The sequence below is a fragment of the Clarias gariepinus genome, chromosome 26 (genome assembly GCF_024256425.1).
Source record: "Clarias gariepinus isolate MV-2021 ecotype Netherlands chromosome 26, CGAR_prim_01v2, whole genome shotgun sequence".
In the NCBI taxonomy this organism is placed as follows: domain Eukaryota; kingdom Metazoa; phylum Chordata; class Actinopteri; order Siluriformes; family Clariidae; genus Clarias; species Clarias gariepinus.
This window is the reverse complement of record NC_071125.1, coordinates 3,287,044-3,308,284: the sequence shown is the minus strand read 5'-3', so window position 1 is coordinate 3,308,284 and position 21,241 is coordinate 3,287,044. Positions and strand designations below refer to the sequence as shown.

At 38.9% G+C, this 21,241-nt stretch overlaps 1 protein-coding gene across 2 annotated transcripts in view; it reads left to right on the top strand.

The window, feature by feature from the left end:
• The first annotated feature begins 8,471 nt into the window (after window positions 1-8,471).
• ext1a (exostosin glycosyltransferase 1a) overlaps window positions 8,472-21,241 on the top strand; it is a 62,574-nt gene continuing 49,804 nt past the window's right edge. For both annotated transcript variants that reach the window (XM_053487938.1, XM_053487937.1), the window contains exon 1: window positions 8,472-10,253. In XM_053487938.1, coding sequence (XP_053343913.1) covers window positions 9,316-10,253 — 938 coding nt within the window. In that variant the 5' untranslated portion in view covers window positions 8,472-9,315. The remainder of the gene's footprint in view (window positions 10,254-21,241) is intronic.

Genomic DNA, 21,241 nt, shown 5'->3' with positions numbered 1-21,241 from the left:
GATTGTCTGCCCAAAACGCTTAAAAATGTCCACCCTGACACTTGTATATTTGCTGTTGAGAATTTAAATATTGTTTTGCTGTCTATATTAAAAATACATGGGACCATGCTCATGTCCAAGTCATGGATAAATTTTGATGGGTTTTAATCATTTGATTTAGGTTCGTATTCATCAATCAGTATTAGTTAAGTTAAGCCTTTATTTGTCACATATACATTACAGCACAGTGAAATGCCTTCTTCGCGTGTCCCAGCGTAACTGGGGTCAGAGCGCAGGGTCAGCCATGATACAGCGCCCCTGGAGCAGTTAGGGTTAAGGGCCGCGCTCAAGGGCCCAACAGTGGCAACCTGGTGGAGCTGGGGATCAAACCGCCGATCTTCCGATCAGTAACTCAGTGCCTTAGCCCTCTGAGCCACCACTGCCCTAAAAGTATAAAAGTATTCTTAATAGTTTCTTAACAGTAAAATCCGAATGCTTAGCAATGTAACTTCTATCTCTTTTAGCTCCCAGCTAGTGTGATAAAATGATGCTTTCACAGAATTTACTGTGGTTATTCGTAATAAAAAAAAGTCCAACAACGATGGCAATTGTGTATTAAGCATTGTAGCGTAGTGGTTAGCACTGTCGCCTGCCACCTCCAGGGTCCGGGTTCAATTCCCGGCCAGGCTCGATTCCCGTCTCTATGTGCATGCAGTAGAGTTTGTCCTGTATGTTCTCCCCGTTCTTGGTGGGTTTCCTCCAGGTACCCTCATGCCATATATACGGGATTAAGTTGTATAGACAATGAGCAAGTAAGTTCTGAGCTGTAAAAAAGATGGAAATGAACCATTATTATTACAACATAAATCTTTAAATTAGACAGTTCTGAGCTGTAAAAAACATGGTTTTGATCCGTATTTGTTACAATGTAACCCCTGGAATTTGACGGGAATAAACTGTTTTTAGAACAAAATAAACATGTTAATGAAACAGTTATAAACTGTTAATCTGTAAAATATACAGTATAATGAGTGCAATCCCATACAACCAAAAACATTGCTACCATATTTTTTACTGTAAACTTCTGGCAACCACAGCTGCCATTTTTTTACCGTAAAATTTACAGTTTATTATTTTTTTCACAGTGCAATAACGGTGCTACCGTATTTTTTAAGGTAGAATTCTGGCAACCACAGCTTCCGTTTTTTTTTTACCATAAAATATACTATTTATTTTTTACAGTGTACTGTACCCGGCAAGGTTTGCATTGGATTATTATGCCCTTATTTTAACTCTTTATTATTTTCCATTGTAAGATCATATACACACAAGCCTAACATTGAACACTGTAAATTCTTATTTCTTTCTCTCTCAACCAGCATTAACCTTCTTCAAGTTGATCTACACTATCGCTTCTATCAGATTGCACTACACGGACCAGCCTTCCCTCCCCATGTGCATCAGTGAGCTTTGGCCGCCCATAACCCTGTCGCCAGTTCACCGGCTTTCCTTCTTTGGATCACTTTGGTCCATCCTGACCACTGCAGCTTAGAAACATCATCTATTCATCATAATTTGGCTTTTCTCCCATTATCTACAGGTACAATCCATCCATCCATCTATCCATCCAGCTAGGAACCTCTGCATTTCAACTAGGAACCGTAGACGCCATTGGTGACCATTGTATTTATTGCCATATACAACCGTGATAGGACCTCTGGTCAACATTCACATGCTCATTCACACACTACGGGCAATTTGGGAATGCCAGTTAACCTAATCTGCATGTCTTTAGACTGGGGAAGGAAACCGGAGTACCCAAAGGAAACCCACCCAGCATGGGGAGAACATGCGCACAGACCCCAAGGCAGGAATCAAACCTGGACCCTGGAGGTGTACAGTGACAGTTACACAGTTACAATATCACGTACCAATGGTTTGGATATATTAGGCAGCATGTAAAACTTTTTTTTTAATGTGTTGGGTAAGCGTAAGGATTTGAGTGGCCAAATTGTGATGGCTGGTGGACTGGGTCAGAGCAACTCCAAAACTGTAGCTCTTGAGGGATGCTCCCAGGCTTCAGTGGTCAGAACGAACCAAAAATGATTGAAGGAAGGAAAACCGGTGAACTGGCGACAGGGTAATGGGTGGCTAAGCCTCACTGATGTACATTGGCTGGTCCGTGTAGTCTGATCCAATAGAAGAGCTAGTCTAGATCAAACTGATGAAAAGGTTAAACAGTGTCTCACTGTGATACTGTAGAGGACCTACTCAATATTAGGCAGGTGGCCATAATGTTATAGCTGATAAGAGTACAAGAATAAATAGATTATAATTTATTTATAACTGTGTAATTATTATGTTTTTTTTTCTGTAGGTGTGCATAATTGAATTAAAAATTCCCATTTCTGAAATCTCTCTTTCACAACATGACCACCGTGACCTTCGCTAAGTAATATGTGAAAGCTCCCGTGATTTTCTTGTCATTTTGACCAGAAGTGCTTCATATTAATTATTTATATTAATATTCGAAAAGCACCAAATGAACCTTTCATGAATCCTACGCAAACCACACACACACACACACACACGCACACGCACGCACACACACACACACACACACACCACTAGTTTAAAACAAACAGCACACTAAGAAATGTGGCTTTGAATTGAATTAAATCAATTGAATTCCATCATGAGCCTTGAAATATAAAGAAGAATTTTGTTTCAGACATTTTTATGCAGCCAAAACATGGTATCGGTGCTAAAAGTGTCTCACCTAGGTAAAAAAGGCGAATTTTTAGAAAGGATCGTATAACACCATTTTTCATAATATTTAATGCTGTATCTTTTAATATTTTAATACTTTAAAAGATAATACTTTTATTAATTAAAAAAATATTAAATTATTTTTAAAAATAATACTTTTATTATTTTATTTAATATTTATCTTCTGATCCATGCTTCATTTTTTTTGTAAAATATGCAACACATTTATAGCTATTTTTATCAGATAAAAAGAAACATTTGCTAAATACTGTACAAGTTCATGCTCTTTTATGTCTGTAGTGTCCGTAACCTTTTAGAATTCAACTCTTTCAATGATCTTAATTGTCATTCAGATGAAACTTGGCCGTTTTAATTTTTCACATAAAAAAGACATAAACCTAAAAAAAATAATTATTTTAAATGTTAAATTGTTAAGATATTGCAACATGAATTTGACATGGTTACGGACACTACAGATTTTTTGCTTTTTAAGCTTTTACCAAAAAACATCTTACCAGTGACTAAAAATGATCTGAGTCACTTTCTTATGTGGTCCCAGATTGGATAGGGTGACATCAGGTAAAATCAGGCTACTTTCAAATTTAGGCTACATGACATGTTACACATGCATGCTCACGCAAACATACGCATGCACATTAATGCATGCACGCACGCGTGTGCACACACACACACAATTTAGTCCCTAATCATATAAAATGTACACCAGTATTTTACCTGAAGGGGTGGCCCATTTCACCTGAACACTGCTCAGCTAAAAAATGTGCAACAACTGATGTTTTAAAAAAAGTTATAGCGCCTAACCAATAATGCTACATTATGCTCATGATGTTAGCGTATCATGCTGCTACCACATGAATAGCTGACTGTATGATCGCGCAAATGTCCGAGTGTACCTGTAGTACTAAAGCGGCTGATTAAAAGCATTCGTAGAAGAAACACCCTGGTGCAAACTGACTGGTACATGACATGTAACGGCGACATTACAGCTGTGACAATTCACAAAACCGCAGTCATATCTTTAATATTAGCATAAACTATCGACCAAAACACAGTACTCGTGCTGATTTTATCTTTTTTTTAATGTTTTACATACTGTATAATACAGAAAATGTGTGTGGCAAAGAAGCTACTTCTGAAGTTTATGCAACATGGAAGTGACCAATCCTGCTTCTCTAAAATTCTCATTTTCTAACTTCAGTCATTTTGGAAAGATTATTTTATATGTGCCTCAAAAATAGCCGTTTTTCAGCGTTATACTGTCTCGCTTCAAACTATAATCATTTAAAATGCAAATGATTCATATTTCTTTATGATTATTTATACTGAATTTCTTGTAAGCTTTTAAAAGCATGTGACCTGTAAAAAATGTTTCTTTAATTGTTTTTTAGCAAAAGTTTAAAAAGCAAAAGATCTGTAGTGTCCGTAACCATGTCAAATTCATGTCGCAATATCTTAATAATTTAGCATTTTAGAATAAAACCCTTTTTCAGGTTTATGTCTTTTCATGTGAAATTTAAATTGGCCAAGTTTTATCTGAATGACAGTTAGGATCGTTGAAAGATTTGAATTCAAAAAAGTTACAGACACTAAAACATAAAAGGGCAGGAATTTAGCAAATGTGTTTCCTTCTATTTGATAAAAATATAAATGTGTATGCATATTTACAAAAAAACGAAGCATATATGATTCTATCTCACTTTTTCACGTAGGTGAGACACTTTTTAGCACCGATACCATGTTTTGGCTGTGTAAAAACACCTCAAACAGAATCATTCAGAATTCAAACGCATTAAAGCTATTTCTTGAGAAGCTTCACATCTGCTATTAGCAGCCACCGGTGGATGAAAGACAGAGATGGAAGGAATGCCAGGGAGAGAGAAGAGGAGGTAAGGGTTGGGCTTTAATCACTGGATTGTAGAACTGCCCACACACACACACACACACTCACACACACACACAGAGACAGGTCTGAGGTTACCAAGGAACTTAGCTTTACATTCCTCCCTGCATTCTCTCCTGTTCAGGTTTCATCTCTCAAATCTGAACAGCTGTAAAAACAAATCAGGAGACACATCCGGCCCGCCTGCTAAAACTTCTTATTAGGAGAGAGAGAGAGAGAGAGAGAGAGGGAGAGACAGAGCTAATTTCTGAGTCTTTGGCCTCCTTTTATAGCAGTGATAACACTGATCTCAATATTAAATACAACAGGCCTCATGGTAGAAGCCATATATAAGCAAATATTTCCTTATTTTAGTTTTATCCATGATTTTCTCCTATTTTTTTTTTTTTGTACGCATTAATTTTTGGGATCCACACCAATTCATTTTTTTTATTTTTGCTTTTTATTTAGATATACAGTATAATGTATGCATCACATACTGTATTCCTCATCAGGTACAACAGGCAAGGATGCATTCCCCCTGGGGAAGTATCCGTCATTCCAGTGGCAGTTGTTTTACAGGGTCAGGTTGCCAGTTCGACGCCCGATGGTATCTGAGCATGTAGAAGGTGAAGGATGTTGATCAAGGACCATGGAACAACGGTGGAACATGGGACGTTCTGAGCAGCAAGTCCAACATCTTACCTGTCATATAATCAAAATTAGATTATTTTATGTTTTTTTTTAAATTATAATAGTGGGGACTGATTAAAGAATATTTAATGGTCAGGTAATGCTTTGTTTGATCTACACAGAGTACGGTTTTAAAGATCACACGGATTTAAAGAGACGGATGACCGGCTGCTGAGCGCAAACACTCTGAAACACATGATTATGAAAACCATTATCCATATATTCAACTGTTTTTAAAAAAAACTCAATTTTATAAAAAGCTGATGGAGATTATGCATCCATTCATCCAACCACTCTCTCACTCACTGTCTATACTGCTTTATCCTGTATACAGGGTCACGGGGGACGCCTATTCCAGGAGACCGGGGTGCCAATCATTTACATTTACATTTAGGCATTTGGCAGACGCTCTGATCCAGACCGACTTACAAAAAGTGCTTTAAAATCCATAACAGGGCACACACAAACACACACATTCACACACTCGTTTACACACTACGGGCAATTTGGGAAGACCAATTAGCCTAATCTTTGAACTGTGGAAGGAAACTGGAGTAACCGGAGGAAACCCACCAATCACAGGGAGAACATGCAAACTCCATGCACACAGACCCTAGAGGTGTAGGGCGACAGTGCTAATCCAGTACGCCCCAGTGCCAACCAATCAAACCACTTTGCACTACTGCTGTATCTCTCCTTCTACCTTACTACCTTTTTTCAGTAAACATCTCTCTACTTCTGCTACCCGATTTCCACTCGGCACAACATGCACCCGCCCTTATATGGTGCTCACAGGGTGTTACATATGCTAACTACATGCTAATCCTATATGCTTCCACTTTAAGATAAAGTTGGATTAAATTGGCGAAATGTTTACATTCCCAAAACAGCAATAAAAAATACAATGAAAAAATGAAACTTCATAATTTTTTATCAATCTACAGTATATAATGATTTGGAACTTCCCAGAAACATCAATGTTGTAGTAAATATAAAGAGCGAAACCTACATTCCTTTACAAACCTCTCCCTCTCTCTTTCTCTCCCCCCCCCCCCTCTCTCTCTCTGCAAATTCTTCTCAGTTTTTAAGACTCTAACACTGGAGACTCCTTCCATAACTGCTAAATAAACCTCTCTACATAAAGCTTTACCACAGCAACAGTTATAAAAACAGCCTTATAAAATCCTTATTTTCCAGACGTCCCTCTGAACAAGCCGTTACTATGGAAACGATAGCATATTAAAACAAGTGTATTACTACAAACCTGTAATTTGCAGATGTTTTAAAGATGCTCTAAAAAAACTAAATCAACAGCTTCTGAATTCTGTGATATAATTACAATTAATCACTACACAATACACAAACATTTGTAGGTCAGGAGAAAGTCAGCAATTTTTCGGTCAGGAGAACTGTGTCTGCCGGTTAAGGATGATCATGGATTTATAATTATGATGATTTGGAAAAATAAATAAATAAAAAAAACTTGGCCTGGATGTGAGTGAGCCAGATGGAAATGTCATGAAAAAATAATGAAAAAAATGTCTCATCTGAAAGAAGCAGCATTGTTCAGTTGAGAGTAAAGTCAGTACAGATGTTAGAGCTACGTGTTAGGAGCCGAATATGAAAATGTAAATGCAAACGATGACATAATTGTGGTTCAGCTATTTGCGAATTGGAATGAGGCCATAAGGCCAAAGTCTAGATGCTACCAGTAATCAGCATCTAAAATAAATGTTTGATTTGTAGTTATTTTTAGTATAATAATAATAATAATAATAATAATAATAATAATAATTATTATTATTATTATTATTATTATTTTAAATTCTTATTTCTAGGCATGCTTTAATATATTAAAAAGAAGGACAAGAAAGAAGAAAATACATGAGAATTGGTGTTAGGGAACAATTTCAGTTGCGTGGTAATTTCCACTGAATGAAAGCCGCACAGAATAACTTCCTTCCCAAAATGCAGACCTGCAGACCAGCAAGTGCATGTCCTGGGCTTGCAACACATGCAAAACCTCAGACCATGTGATTCTCTAAGCATAATAAGAATAACTTGCAGTACAAAATACAAAGTATATCATAGTTCACAGATAGAACACTACAACCTTACAAACTGCTAAACACTCTGAAATAAAAGTGTTATTAAAAGCGGATGTAATAGACTATAGGACATGGATCTCAGTTTTATTGTGTGTATATACATTCTGTTGGCCGCTATATATTCTGTATAGACTAGTAGTGTATTAATTACACATTATTTAAGGAGTACACCTTGTTGAGGCATGCTCTTGTAGGAAATTAATCAGTGATGCAGGAGTGGGATGAAGTTACATATATATACTGTACTCTGGTATATATAGACTAGTAGTATATACACAAATACACACACAGTCAGCCAAAAAATATTATATGAACCATATACATCATACTATTTTACTTTCAGGAAAACATATATTATGTTAATATAATATTAATAATATTATCATATTATTATCATAATATTATGTATATAAAACGTATAGCAATACATTAGTATTAAAATATTAATACAAGTTTTTAATTTTCTGAATTGTCTATAAATTTTTGGATGACTCTCTATATATATAATGTACTTGACATGTCAAGGGTTATCTCAAGCAATGAATTAGATTAATAATTTTTTTAATTTACTTTTTTATTTTATCTGTAAAAAAAAAAACCTAAATATTTAAAATAATACTATACAAATACAAATATAGAGCAAAATTTGAGCTGTATCCTAATGACTTCCTGGTTGGAGTACACTTAGTGGTGCCTAGGAGAAATGATAAAGTCTCCTACTTAGTGCATATATAAAGGAAGAAAGGATTGATTTGGGATTCTGAACAAACTACTATTCGAAATAGCGAAACGGATTGTATTAAATATAATTAACTTGTCATTATATTGTAATAAAAATATATTTAATGTCAATTATTTAAAGTTTAATTTTGTATTGGGTTTATAGTAATAATAATAGTGTGCTTTTTTAAAAGACATATCTACGTTGGTGCCGATGGAGGAAGCTCCGCCCCTTGCGGAAGTGACGCCGACCAATCGGATCGCCGGAGAAGAACGTCACGTCAGCAGACGTCGTGCGGGGATTGGTATGCTAGCTACATTGAAACAATCCGAACAACTCGAGCGCTCCAACATTTCTTTCTTGTTTTTTTGGTACATTGTAGCGCCGCAGCACTTCAAAGCGGATTCGTTAACGGTTCGGCGTTTGTGTTGGTTCTCGCAACATTGTTTCCCGGAGAAGGTTAACGGACAGAGCGCGAGAGTTTGTTGGCGTGTAAGTTTATCTCACGGTACTTCAAAGTCGGCTTTATAAAGGCAAGTGTGTAGTGTAGTGTAGTGTAGCGCTCGCGCTCCGGTGCTGCACTGCTTTCTCTTTAAAAGAAAGCAATGTGTAAGAATGCACGCATCGGTTCGGATTGATCCGGACCAGCTAACGGTTTTACAACCGATGGCTATTTATGCAAAAACTGTATATTTTTATATATAGCGATGCTTAAGTAACATTTTGGAGAATATGGCTCTTTGGACCTGCTGGAGCAGTGCGTGCAATTACTAACGCACTGGTTCCTGTTCTGGTTCCGTTCCTCCTCATGGACTTTTCCCCATTTTTTTCATGCAAAGATGTTTTTCTTCTTCTTCTTTCCGTGTGAGAGAAGCCCGGTTGTATGCCTTTCAAGCGTGCATACCGACACTGATTCAGATTAAAGCACGTTCACACGTTCAGGTGAAAGCTACACGTTGGATAGGAGGTAGTGAGGTAAGTGCATGAGAAGTAAAAAGTCGCCCACATGCTCTGGCTTTGGGATCTGGATCGGAAAAGCGTTGAACCCTTGCAGGCTGGTGGAAGATGGCCGTGCTTCCCAGTAGGAGCGGGTGAGAGCACAACCTCAGGGCGCGTTGGATCTATCGACCCGGACCGAAGGACACATGCAGGCCAAAAAGCGGTATTTCATCTTGTTCTCCGCCAGCGCCTGTCTCGTACTGCTGCTGTATCTCGGTGGGGCGCAGATCGTTGCAGGGCCCCCAGGTGGCGGCGTTGGCAGCGGCCGGCATGGCCTGGAACCTCGCTGGCCCAGGTTCGTCGAGCACCTACAAACTTTCCGGACGTTGGATCGGACGGAAAACGAGGACGGCGTCCCGACGTCGCCAAGGGACAAGAGAGACGCTGTTTCCGGCGTGTACAAGGGTCGGATGTGCCGCATGGACTCGTGCTTTGACTTCTCGTTGTGCAAGAGGAACGGCTTTAAAGTTTACGTCTACCCTCAGGAGAAGGGCGAGAAGCTCTCTGAGAGCTACCAAAACATTTTGGCTTCGATCGAGAGCTCGAGGTTTTACACGACCGACCCGGGCCAGGCTTGCTTGTTCGTCCTCAGCCTCGACACCCTGGACCGGGACCAGTTGTCCCCGCAGTATGTCCACAACCTGAAAGCCAAACTCCAGAACTTGAACCTATGGAACGATGGCAGGAATCACCTGATCTTTAATTTGTACTCGGGGACGTGGCCGAATTATACAGAGGATCTGGGGTTCGACATCGGCCAGGCCATGTTAGCCAAGGCCAGCATCAGCACGGAGAACTTCAGGCGCAACTTTGATGTTTCCATACCTCTGTTCTCTAAAGATCACCCAAGGACAGGAGGGGACAGGGGGTACTTGAAATACAACTCCATCCCACCGTTTAGGAAGTACATGCTGGTATTTAAGGGGAAACGCTATTTGACAGGGATCGGTTCGGATACGAGGAACGCCCTGTACCACGTCCATAACTCTGAGGATGTGGTTCTGCTGACCACCTGCAAGCACGGCAAAGACTGGCAGAAGCACAAGGACGCGAGGTGCGACCGGGACAACGCCGAATATGACAAGTAAGTGGGGTTTGGGTTGCTATGGCAGGAGTTACATGTACAGTACTTCACACACACACACACCTACATATAAAGCACAAGTTTTTATTTAAAGGAATGTACAGCATGAGCTGCCAGCTGACACGTCTGGTGTCACACGAATGGTAAGTCGAGATGGTTTTGGTGTACGTCAGTCAGTTGATTTTTACCTCTAGGCAGCGAGGGACGCTTCTTGTAACACAGGCATTGTTCTGCCGCCTAACATAACAGCGAACGCCTGTGAATCCGATCATCATTATAAGAAGCTGATTTAGGCCCAGGTTTAAATGTCAGCTCTTTCAGTAAGTCATGTGGTATTCGAGTCTGCTCGCTCATAAACTCGAGGTGCCTCAGCTTGTCAGTCCAGTTTCAGGAAAAAAAAAACCCTTTGCATGTGACTTATGAGTAAACTTCATCCTTTGTGTAGCTCCACGACGCACACCTAGGTTAGAAATCAAAATACCACGTGTCTGACGGTGCCGTTCCTAATTTAACCGGCTTTAACCAGGTTTCATACGGCTGCGCTGTCACAAGACCGAAACTCTCGTGGTTTTGGAAAACCCGAAAGCCAGGTGACGGACCGGAGTGACTGGAAATTAACTGGATTTAAATAATTTCATGTTAGAGCAAATCCCCATGCTTTTACTTTGAAACAATCTGGATAGAATCAGTGTCGTATCAAAGCGAGGCTAAGAATTTGTGAATTCGGGTAGGTTAATATCAGCCATGTACTGTAGATGCTTAATCTGATTTGTTTTTCACTTATTGGAATAAATATTTCCTTTCTGTGCATGTTTGACAGACATAGGGGTAACCTTAGGTGACGTGTCAGTCACTTTCTGTTTGTCTCTCTGTTTCTCTTTTTCTCTCGCATTTCACACGTAGTAAAGCAGCGAACCAATCATATATAAGAATGAATCCTTACCAAATTGTAATGCAGTATTTAAGGAAAAGTTGGGAAGCCTAAACTAACCCTGTTATATTTCTCTCAGATTAAGCATATAATTAATTTGCGCATGGAAAAAAAACAAATTCTTATTACTTTAGGCGCCTAAATGTAGTGGTCTGTGATATCAGTGTCACAAGGGTGGAATTGCTAAATTATGTATAATTTCCCTAAGGGATTAATACAGTCTATCTATCTATCTATCTATCTATATCCATCTATAATTACTAAACAATATGGCTTGAGGTTAGAGTTTCCCTCTATTTCCTCACAGTGACATTTAAGTTTTCAGATAATTTGTAGGGACGGGAATCACCAGGGATCATCCGCTATAATATTAGCATGATACCTAGGTGGTGGTGATTTGCCGAGGACACCATATTGTGTAAATAGCTTAAAGCACACCTTCTGTAGGATTATAGAGGAGCAGCAGCATTTTACAGCCTTAAATGCAAGTTAATATTAATGAAAAGGTCATTAAAAAAGTATTTTGTCAATGTGGCGACTGTGATACATCACTGAATTGATTTAGTTTATTTTATTCATTAAAATATAATAATAAGCATTCTCTAATGTTGATTTTATTGATTGTTTAATGTTGTTTTTTGCGTGTCCATAAACCTTCAGATCCAACAATCGTAAAAAACCATGACTACACATACATTATTATTAGAAATGTCCCATTTCTGTATTTTATCACATTAATTCTTAGTTTAATTCCAAGTTTCTTAGTAATTTCAACTTCGGTGGTCTGACTAGATGTGCCTTAAAAGGCTTCACATTTAATGCACCGAACCGTCATCTCTGTAACAGTAGTGATTAGTTGTTATTAAAAAACTTCACCAGGAAACCTCATGCACGTCTCTCTGTAATACTTTCCGCAAAAGTCTTTCCCGGTGTGGTTTTTAGAGAGAGAGAAAAAAAATGCACGTTGTATAATCTATAGGTTTCCTAACATGAAGAAACTGAACGGTCACATGACCAGATTATTCAGTTTGCGTCCTCATACTTTATGCTCAGTTCTTCAATTTGGTTAAAAATTTTTAACATCACGAGGGAGTGAGTCAGTATTGTGGGGAAAAAAGAAAAAGAAAAAAAAAAACTCTCTAAGAATACATGAAGAAACCCTAAGCAGTACCTGGGAGACACCGGATAGTGAGATTATAGAGGATGATTATGGTACAGAGGCGCAGAAGAGGAAAGACAAGCAGTCGTAAGCGTGATGAAAGGATTTTCACGTGAGAGAGTTATAAGATGAGTGCAGAGCAGGATGAGTGGTGTTATGATTACAGCAGCAGGCTCTGGAGCATTCAGCTGAGATTAGTGACGCATATAAGAACAAAACTATGGGCATAAACTTTGCTTTTTTTCTTTCTTTTTAATTTTTTTTTTTTAAAGCATGAGCACACGTACTGTAGGATCAAATGTCTCAGCTATTACACTGGGTTTCATCTTGGTTTTAATAGATTGTACAATTTGACTTGACTTGACAAGTTCCAAATTCAGTGTTTTAAACACTGAGACCAAACAGCCATCTTGGTTTGTTTTCTTTGGAACCATAAAGCACCACACTCTCACAGATTAACAGAAACAATACCCATGATGCCAGTTGGGGGGAAGGTGGGGTGAAGGGTCACCATACTACAGGCCTTCATACGTTCTGCGTGGACGTTTACCACCCAGCAGTCTATCAGCGGTGAGTAACCGCTTCCTGCCCGACCCAGGCGCGACCTAACAGCATGGTGGCGTGACCTCAGACTCAGAGTCTCCTGGCGTTCACATGCCACGCACAGCAGTGACCCGGTGTAACGGCATCGAATACAGCGACGCGTCGCAGCTGTTCCGTCACGACCATCTGCCTCTGGGTTTATGACAGCCGAATTTCAGAATAAAAACCTTTACAGATTTGATGCATCAGGGTGGAAGAACACAGAAAGGGAATTTTATTATAAGGTAGAAATAACCGAGCTTCCTGGATTTGAAATACACAAATGAAGCACAACAGTTTGCACACCCTTAGAGACGAAATAGGTTAAATTAAACAAAATTAATTTTAAAGATTTTAATTCTGATTGTTCCTCATGCTTTTGTTTTGTTATAAAAATATTTTTAATGCATATTTTTTATGTTTGTGATTATATTGTATAGATTTGTATGCCATTTCCCATTTAATGGCTACAAAAATTTATATACTTTGTTTTTTTATTTTTAAAAATATATTTTGATTGCAATTTTATTCAGAGCCAAGCAGAAATTCATGTTTAAAAAAAACAAATGTAATTGTGAAAGTTAAAAGAAATCTGTCTGTTAACGAGGGACAGGAATTGCTAGGGATGCTCCAATACGATATCACGATATCCAGGTGCCAATTCGATCTGTATTGCGGATCTTTTGGTATCTCAATTTTATAAATATTATTTATTTATTTTTTGTTTTTTGCTCTGATTTTTTTTCTCTTACAATTCTAAGCAAACTTAGCAAATAAATTGTTCCCATCACACTGGATGGTGCACTGCGAATAGAACAGTTTAAAACGCACCACCTGCAGGATCCTTGAGGAACTGCAACATTTTATCGCTTTAAATACAAATTTTTTTTCGTCACATGGTTCGGAGGAAACACGTGATCGTCTTCGGATGCGGGGGGGGGGGGGGGTATATGTGAGTGGAGTTTGGATGTTCTCTCTGTGCTTGATCGGGTTTCCTTTGGGTGCTCTGGTTTCCAACCACAGTCCAAGTACATGCAGCGTTGCCAAATCTTACAATTTTGGTCAAGATTTCAATTTGCCCATAGTGCATGTGAACTGGGTGTGTACTGGATGTTCTTTTGGGTTAAGTTAGCATCCCATCCAGGATGTGCCCTGAGCACCCTGGGAAAGGCTCCAGATCCCCTATTAAGCGGCGTTTGGAGTCAGGGAATGATATTGGTGACGAAACATTCTTGTAGTGGTCGTCTCCTAGTCTCAGATTTAACCTTTAGCCTCTAAGCGACTTCCGAAGAGTTCACAACAGTGCGTCAAGTCTTTCAGTGACTAAGCTTTTCCGTGTGCTCTTGCTTTTAAATGATTTTCCCCCCGTCCTCCTCCCCTGCCGTCATGTGGCTTCGTTCTCACACGCCGGTTGTATTATAATTAGTCTGAATTAGTCATTCAGCAACACATTAGACTGCCGAGATGTTTTTTGAAGTCTTTCATGCTGAAATTTGTCGCGTCTCAATCGTCGCAGTGTGGTAAGAACTTTAATGTTGCTCGTTAAAGTCTCAGATCTTGAGAGGAAACAGGGTTGTGTCTTGAACAAAAGTATTTCTTTTCTCTTTTTCTTTTTTTAAAAAAAGAAAACATTACATTTCAGACTAATTTATCTAGTCGCATTAAGCTGATTGAGCCCAATTAGTGGCTAGCTAGAGCGCTGATTAGTAATTAAAGATGTACTCGTGTGCATAAATTCATACAGCGATAAAGTCTGGTGCTACATGTACGCTGCACAAGATTCACATTTGTGTTTTAAAGGAGTCATTGGATAATTAAAGGTTTTTTGTTGTTAGAAACGCGGCTTCCACATTGATAACTAATTGTCTTTAAACGTCTGGCTTTTCCTGCAATCGTTCCTTAGATGCTTAATGGTTCTAGCTTGATGGTGGACCCTGTGTAGAATGTTTTTGGGTTTCCTCCAGTTGGAAAAACTAAAGAATGACTGAGGAATGTGGATGATTTTGTGTATTTGACACTGATGTCTGAAAACGAAAAGATTCCTCCAGTGGCGCACACCAAAGGAGAAACACTTAGATTCCTCGAAGGTTCTTTGGATGGTTTGACGGTCTGGTATTTGTAACCTTTTCTTCTGTTTTGGGATTCTACATTCTCAAGAGTGACAGCCAAAGTCTAAAGCCACAAAAAGAGGGCATTTATTTATTTAGAAACCAATGATTCCTTCAATGATTCCTTGGATGAACATACATCGACAATAACAACTAGACCCTTTGTGGCGGTCACAAACTTCCAGTTGTTTCAGAACTGTTCCAAATTTTCCATAGCTCGCTGGAGCAGTGGCAGAGGTTTAAAGGTTCTGAGTTATTTATCAGAATGTTGGTTTTCTCAATGGTTCCTCTAGCTGGGCGTTGTTCTGGGAATCTTATTTTAAACCCAAAACTGTTGGCAAAACTTTCTCCTGTGGAGTTAAACATCTTTAAGAGTTCGCAGTCAATCCCAGAAGCAAAGGTTCTACAATGGTTCCTTGGATGGTTAAAGGTTCTTGTAGTATGTTGAAAACAAATGATTGTACTCCAAAAATGAACATGCACACTTTGAAAAGAGTTTTTTTTTTTTTTTTGAGAGTTCCTTCATTGGATGTCCTAGATTTCCAGTCTCCTAAAATGATTCTACTGGGAACCCTGCGTGATCCTCCATAAGGAAAAGCAAAGATCGCTTAAGGCCATAGGGTCTTGGTTGTATATTGATTCCTTGGATGTTAAATGCTTCCAGTTTTTTGTTCTCAGAGTTTTGCTTGAAACATCGAGTGAAGAACGTCTTACCTTACTAGATATATCTGCAGTTTTTATCTGTTAATAGCTGTTGATGTAAATGTGAACATTTACTGCTTCTAATGTGCTCTGGAAATGAGTAACTCCAAGGATATTGTTAGAATAATGCTTGTTAGAAGACAAAACAAGGGTTCCTTATGATTTAACAGGTGATAAACAGTACTTGGTCTTGTAAAAGGATTCAAGTTTGTATGCACAGGCTCTTGAAGAGCAACTAAGTGAAGGGTTGTCGCCCTTATCCAGTGTTGTTGGATTTTGTATATAGAACATTTTAATGTTTCTGACAAATACATGACTGGAAAAAGAGTCCAAAGAGGTTGAGGATTTGCTTTTTTGTGCTAATGGGATATTTAATGAGAAGTTTAGTGTCCTGACCTTGAGCTTTCAACCAGACGCAAATCTGACTCATGCTGACGCTCTGAAACATTAATACAGTGCGTTCTGTCAGAACCAAGTCAATGATTTTATTCATTTATTTAATTTTGACAGGATTTTGCGTAATTGCCACATGATGATAAAACATGCATAGTGCGTATTGTTTTATACAAGCAGGCAGCTGCTAATTCTCTCTGATACTCTCTCCTACTAGCCATAGGTCCATAACACACACACGCACACACACAGACTAACATGAAAGCATGCCGAAGACGTCATACCTGGGCGTTCACGTGAACCCTCCCCAACACAGATTCCTACGCTGGTAAATAATTGATGGTCGTATTTGAGTCATGTCCTCCCTTCCCTTCCCCTTTCTTGAAAATTTCATGTCTTATTCATGCGCATCTTCTCCATCATTTCTCACAGAGCATCCCCCGAAGGCAGGACTATTTTGGAAAATTAACTAAGTGACTATGAAACATGAAATGAGATGATGCTAGGGAAAAAAAAAAAAACAGGCTGTCGACTGATGAAGTCTGTCCCAGTGTCTTTCTAACTAGATAGTGTTTATTAGGGAGACATCAGGCAATTTTGTCAAGTTATACATCTGTTCTAACAAGGACAAGCCACATAGTGTTTTTTTTTTTTCCATCAAAATCAACTGGGATACCGTTTGATTATTGGTGGCTGACCTGACCTTAAATTAGATGCTTTAGATTAAATTAATTAGATGCTTTAGGTAATTGTTGTTCCTAAGGGTTCCTATATATGCTGATAATAGTGACTGTGTTTATTATAGTTTGTATAAACGCAATACAGGACAAGCAAAAGTCTTAAGTCCACACTTATTTTTTCATATTAAATTAATTTATGTACTTTAAATAAATAAAAAAGATAGGAACAATTGTTTTTTTTGCAACATGCTTCAAAGTGCCTAAAGATACGGTAAAAAAAAAAGCTTGTCTAAATAAAAATTTTAAAAAATCTAAACAGCAGCAGCATCATTTCCCCTCTCGTCTATTTCAACCACTCGGCGTTGAGTGTCACCGGTATAATAATCACCGGCCTGATCATCTGTTAAGGTGTATAAGTCAGCATGTGACTTAAACAACATAAAACATTGCTTAGAAACTGATCAGGTACAGGGACTGAATATGAGCAACAAAAAAAACCTTCAGGAAGTCTGGAGAACTATTCCTCAATAGACTGTTAAAAAATACAAGTAAAGAAATGACTTGGTCAGGACTTGGGCATGGCACTGTATGTATTTTTTAATATTTTCGTTTAGCTGAATTAAGTATTCAGTAATTAATTTTTATTTTTTTTATTTTAAAAAAGTAAACTTTTTATACCAAGGGTGCCAATAATTGTGGTGCTGGTTGTGTGGTGATTGTGGATGTTTTGGAATGACATAATTTTTTGACCTGGTGTTTATTCACGTTCTTGTATTTTTTTTTAAGTTTTACATCTCCAACCGACCCCGCTAACAGTGAGTAGGTCGATTGTTAAAATTGTTTTTAAGCGTCATATCTCCAAAATTTCAGGTGGATTATTACATTCGCCGAACATCCCCAAGCGTTTTATTGGCAAACATTCATACATATAGCGTTTGGTTAAAAAGGGTCGAGTGTTGTGAGAGATAAACGCTTATCCTTAGACCCGAAGTGAATGGTAATCAAGGTAAAGGTTTTAGCGCCTGCATAATTAGCGCTACACAACATAGCTCCATGTGTGTGACCGTTCCCTTTAGGCGGTGGCTGCTAATTAACTTGGAACGTTTTCTGAATTTTTTATTTCACAGCCATCGCTTTTTCTAATGATTGAATTGTGCGGTTAGATTTGGATGCGTTCCTGCATTATTATTATTTTTTTCCCTCTCAATCCTCAGAGAGATCCAAAGGGTGCGAGTTGGAAACCCTAAATAAACTTTAAAAGTTAACTTTGTTAAAATGGCTGGAAGGTTCTCGCTGAAATTAAAGACGAACCAGCACCAAAGCCAGTCCCGCTAGAATATAAAATAATAACAATAAGCAAAAACTGCCATTTGGGGTGAAAGTCATCATCCGAATGAATACCTCGAAGCGCTCCCTTTCTCGCTCTGAGATGCGTGTTGGTTTACTCCGAGTGCGTAATTATGCTAACGGCCGCCTGGAGCCGTCTCGGGTCCTGAAGTAAGACTTGATTTCTCAGGCAGCTGTTTCGCTCGTTTAAGAGCAGATTCGGCCGCTTTCGCCTAATCACACGCCGAGACATCGCGGCAGGTTTAATGAGACGGCGATACCGGAAAAGATAACAGACTGCTTACCGGATCAGTGCTCTCTCTCCACCCCTGCTTTAGTGGGTGATTATGGGTTGGAAGCACGAGGTGCTTCAGCTGCAGGAGGAAAGGGCTCTTGATGAGGGAGTGGAGTGGAGCAAATAATGATAGAAATAGTAACCGACTGCCTTACCAAGGTCTGAATTAAAATACACACGTTTAAAGTGGGGCTTACATTACAGCCACGTGAGGACAATTGGTGTCCAGGAAGAAAAAAAGTCACACACTAAGATTTTAATCACCTTCAGCTTTGATTAGAGCACACAATGTGGTGGAAATGATTACATGTGAAAATGATTCCTCATGCTTTTTTTTTTTTTTTTTTTTTTATAAGACCTGACCAGAACCACTCTTTTACAGTCTGAGTTATGAATTATCCCCGTGCCATCAGAAGAAAAGAAAAAAAAACATAGATAACCTGCTCATTCAGGACATTCAGGTCGTCAGCTGACTTCATTTTATTGCCACATAACGTTGCTGAGTCTAGACCTGAGAGATTGACACAACCCCAGATCATAACACTGTCTTGTACAGCGGACACTATGCATGATGGAAGCATCGCTTCATGCCCTTACCTTCTTACCCTGACGCACACATCACTCTGGAATAGGGTCGACCTGGAATCATCTGATCACATGACCTCTTTCCATCGCTTCAAAGTCCAATCTTCATGCTCCCTAGCAAACCGAAGCCTCTTTCCTGATGAGTCTCGTTAGCATGTTGTTTTCTCATGAACACCACTGTTTAGTCCTTTTTTTTTTTTTTTTTTTTAATGGTGGTCAGGTTACCTGCATGATCTTCATGATTTGAAATTTTTTTATCTGACATTTATTCTACTATCGTTCCAGATTTTAATAACGGGTAAAGAATTCTAAACTCAGTCTGAGTTTTCCGAAGTGGTGCCTTTTTTTTTTTTTTTTTTTTTTAATGGCAGGCAATGAATTTTCTCTTGATTATGATTCTCAAAAATTGACTGGAAAAGGAACATAAACGGTTGTTTTATTTAAATAGATAGCGAAGACATTCACCTTTAGTTTGTAAGGGAGGAACTCGCCATCCACTAATTTAATTCTTGTTTTTAAATGTGTTTATTTCAAAACATTTCCGAGAAATAAATAGTACTGGGAAGTCTGTAACAAATGAATTATGAGAATATATTATCATCTTACGTAGGTTTTGCTCAGGTATCGCCCATGTAGCTATATCGGCTCTCTCGATAACTTTCCCAGCTGTCGCTGTGAGAGCTTCAGCTTCCGCGCGAGGAAAGCCGAGAGCATTCTCAAGCCGCTCATCTGCGTTCCAGATTTGGAAAGTCGTCTGGCAGTGTGGGAAAACGCTGGGTCAACCGCCTGTCCAGTTTCAAGTCCACACGCGCGCACCCTGAGCGCACCATCACATAACTTCTAAAACAGCAGTGGTCCCCACAATGCAGCCACAAACAGGAAAAAGTGGTTTGCTGGATTTTAAAAAAGTTTGTCTCCGTACTGCTTCTTGTCCTTTCATGCGTTATAATTTAAGCCCTTCCGAGAGGATGTCTTTTCCTCTTGTAGTCCTGTCATCTTTCCGCAAGCCAAGCATGTTTTTTTTCCGTGTTCAAGATGGAAGAGAAACAAGTGTGGACTCGGATAAGAATTCAATATGACGCCTCAGTGAACCTGTCAATTTGCACTGATTCGTTTTCATGGGCTGTTTTGCATATATTCCTCCGTGCCATATTTTTCATTTGTTTCCCCCAGCATGGCATGCTGCTTATTTAAAGCAAAAAAAAAAATCTAAATTGCATGAAAAGAGGAAAAGTACTTTCATTAGAGTTTTCACAGTTTTAGTTTCTCGTGTATCCGTAGAGGAAAACTTTCAGCACTTCAGCTCACAGATTTTCTATGAATGAAGATCATTTGACAAAGTTTTATGGGTTCCCTGGTGATTTATTTATTATTATAATTTTTTTTAAATAGTGTTTATCTGTAAGCCTTCGTTCAGACTAGAAAGTTGCAGAGATGTTTCTCAGTTCTGTCCCAATTACATTATAAGGTATTTGGTATCACTAGTGTCTTTGTTTAGTTACCGCTTTAGGTATAGTAAAGCAATCATGCAGAAGCTTTTTTTCGATAGATTTTTTTTTCCCTGTGAATGATTGCTCCCCCTCCCTCCCCCGCTGTCCAGCACCGCATTATTTTTGTTCTTCGTACTCGGGTGCGCTTGCATATTTTTACTCTCCCATACAACAGGTGGCAGTAATGCACTTGGTCGGTTTGTAAGCAGCTATTAAAGACAGAGAAGAAGAGAACGAGGAAGTAAACTATTACGTCAGACCTAACGTTATTAATATTTTTGACAAAATGTCAAGAGCACCGTCTTCGTGTTAGCACTGGGCCCACTGAGATTTCGGAGGGGACCGACAGCATAATGTTGCATCCTGAACAGCAAGTTTTTTTCCGTGTTCTGGTATAACTGGCTTCCATATCTGATTGGATCCATGCCTGAGTACGCTGTTTTGTTCTCGAGCCCTTTTTGTGTTCTGGGTGATTAAAATAAACCAGACTTTGGGGTCAAGTCAAAAACGCCTCTAAGCTACTACCATCTCGTCCAAAATTAAAGCAACAGCAAGCAGAAACAGTGCTAAGAGCGCCCATAAGAGACAAATTACAGTAGTTTGAGACGTCACCAGGCCGCAAGACAGCTATATTACTCTCTGTGTTGAGAATCATAATGTATACTTGCTGGGTTGTGTTCTTTAAACAGAGCCACTGCATGATGTAGGAGACAAATGACTTTGTCCTTGCACTGAAC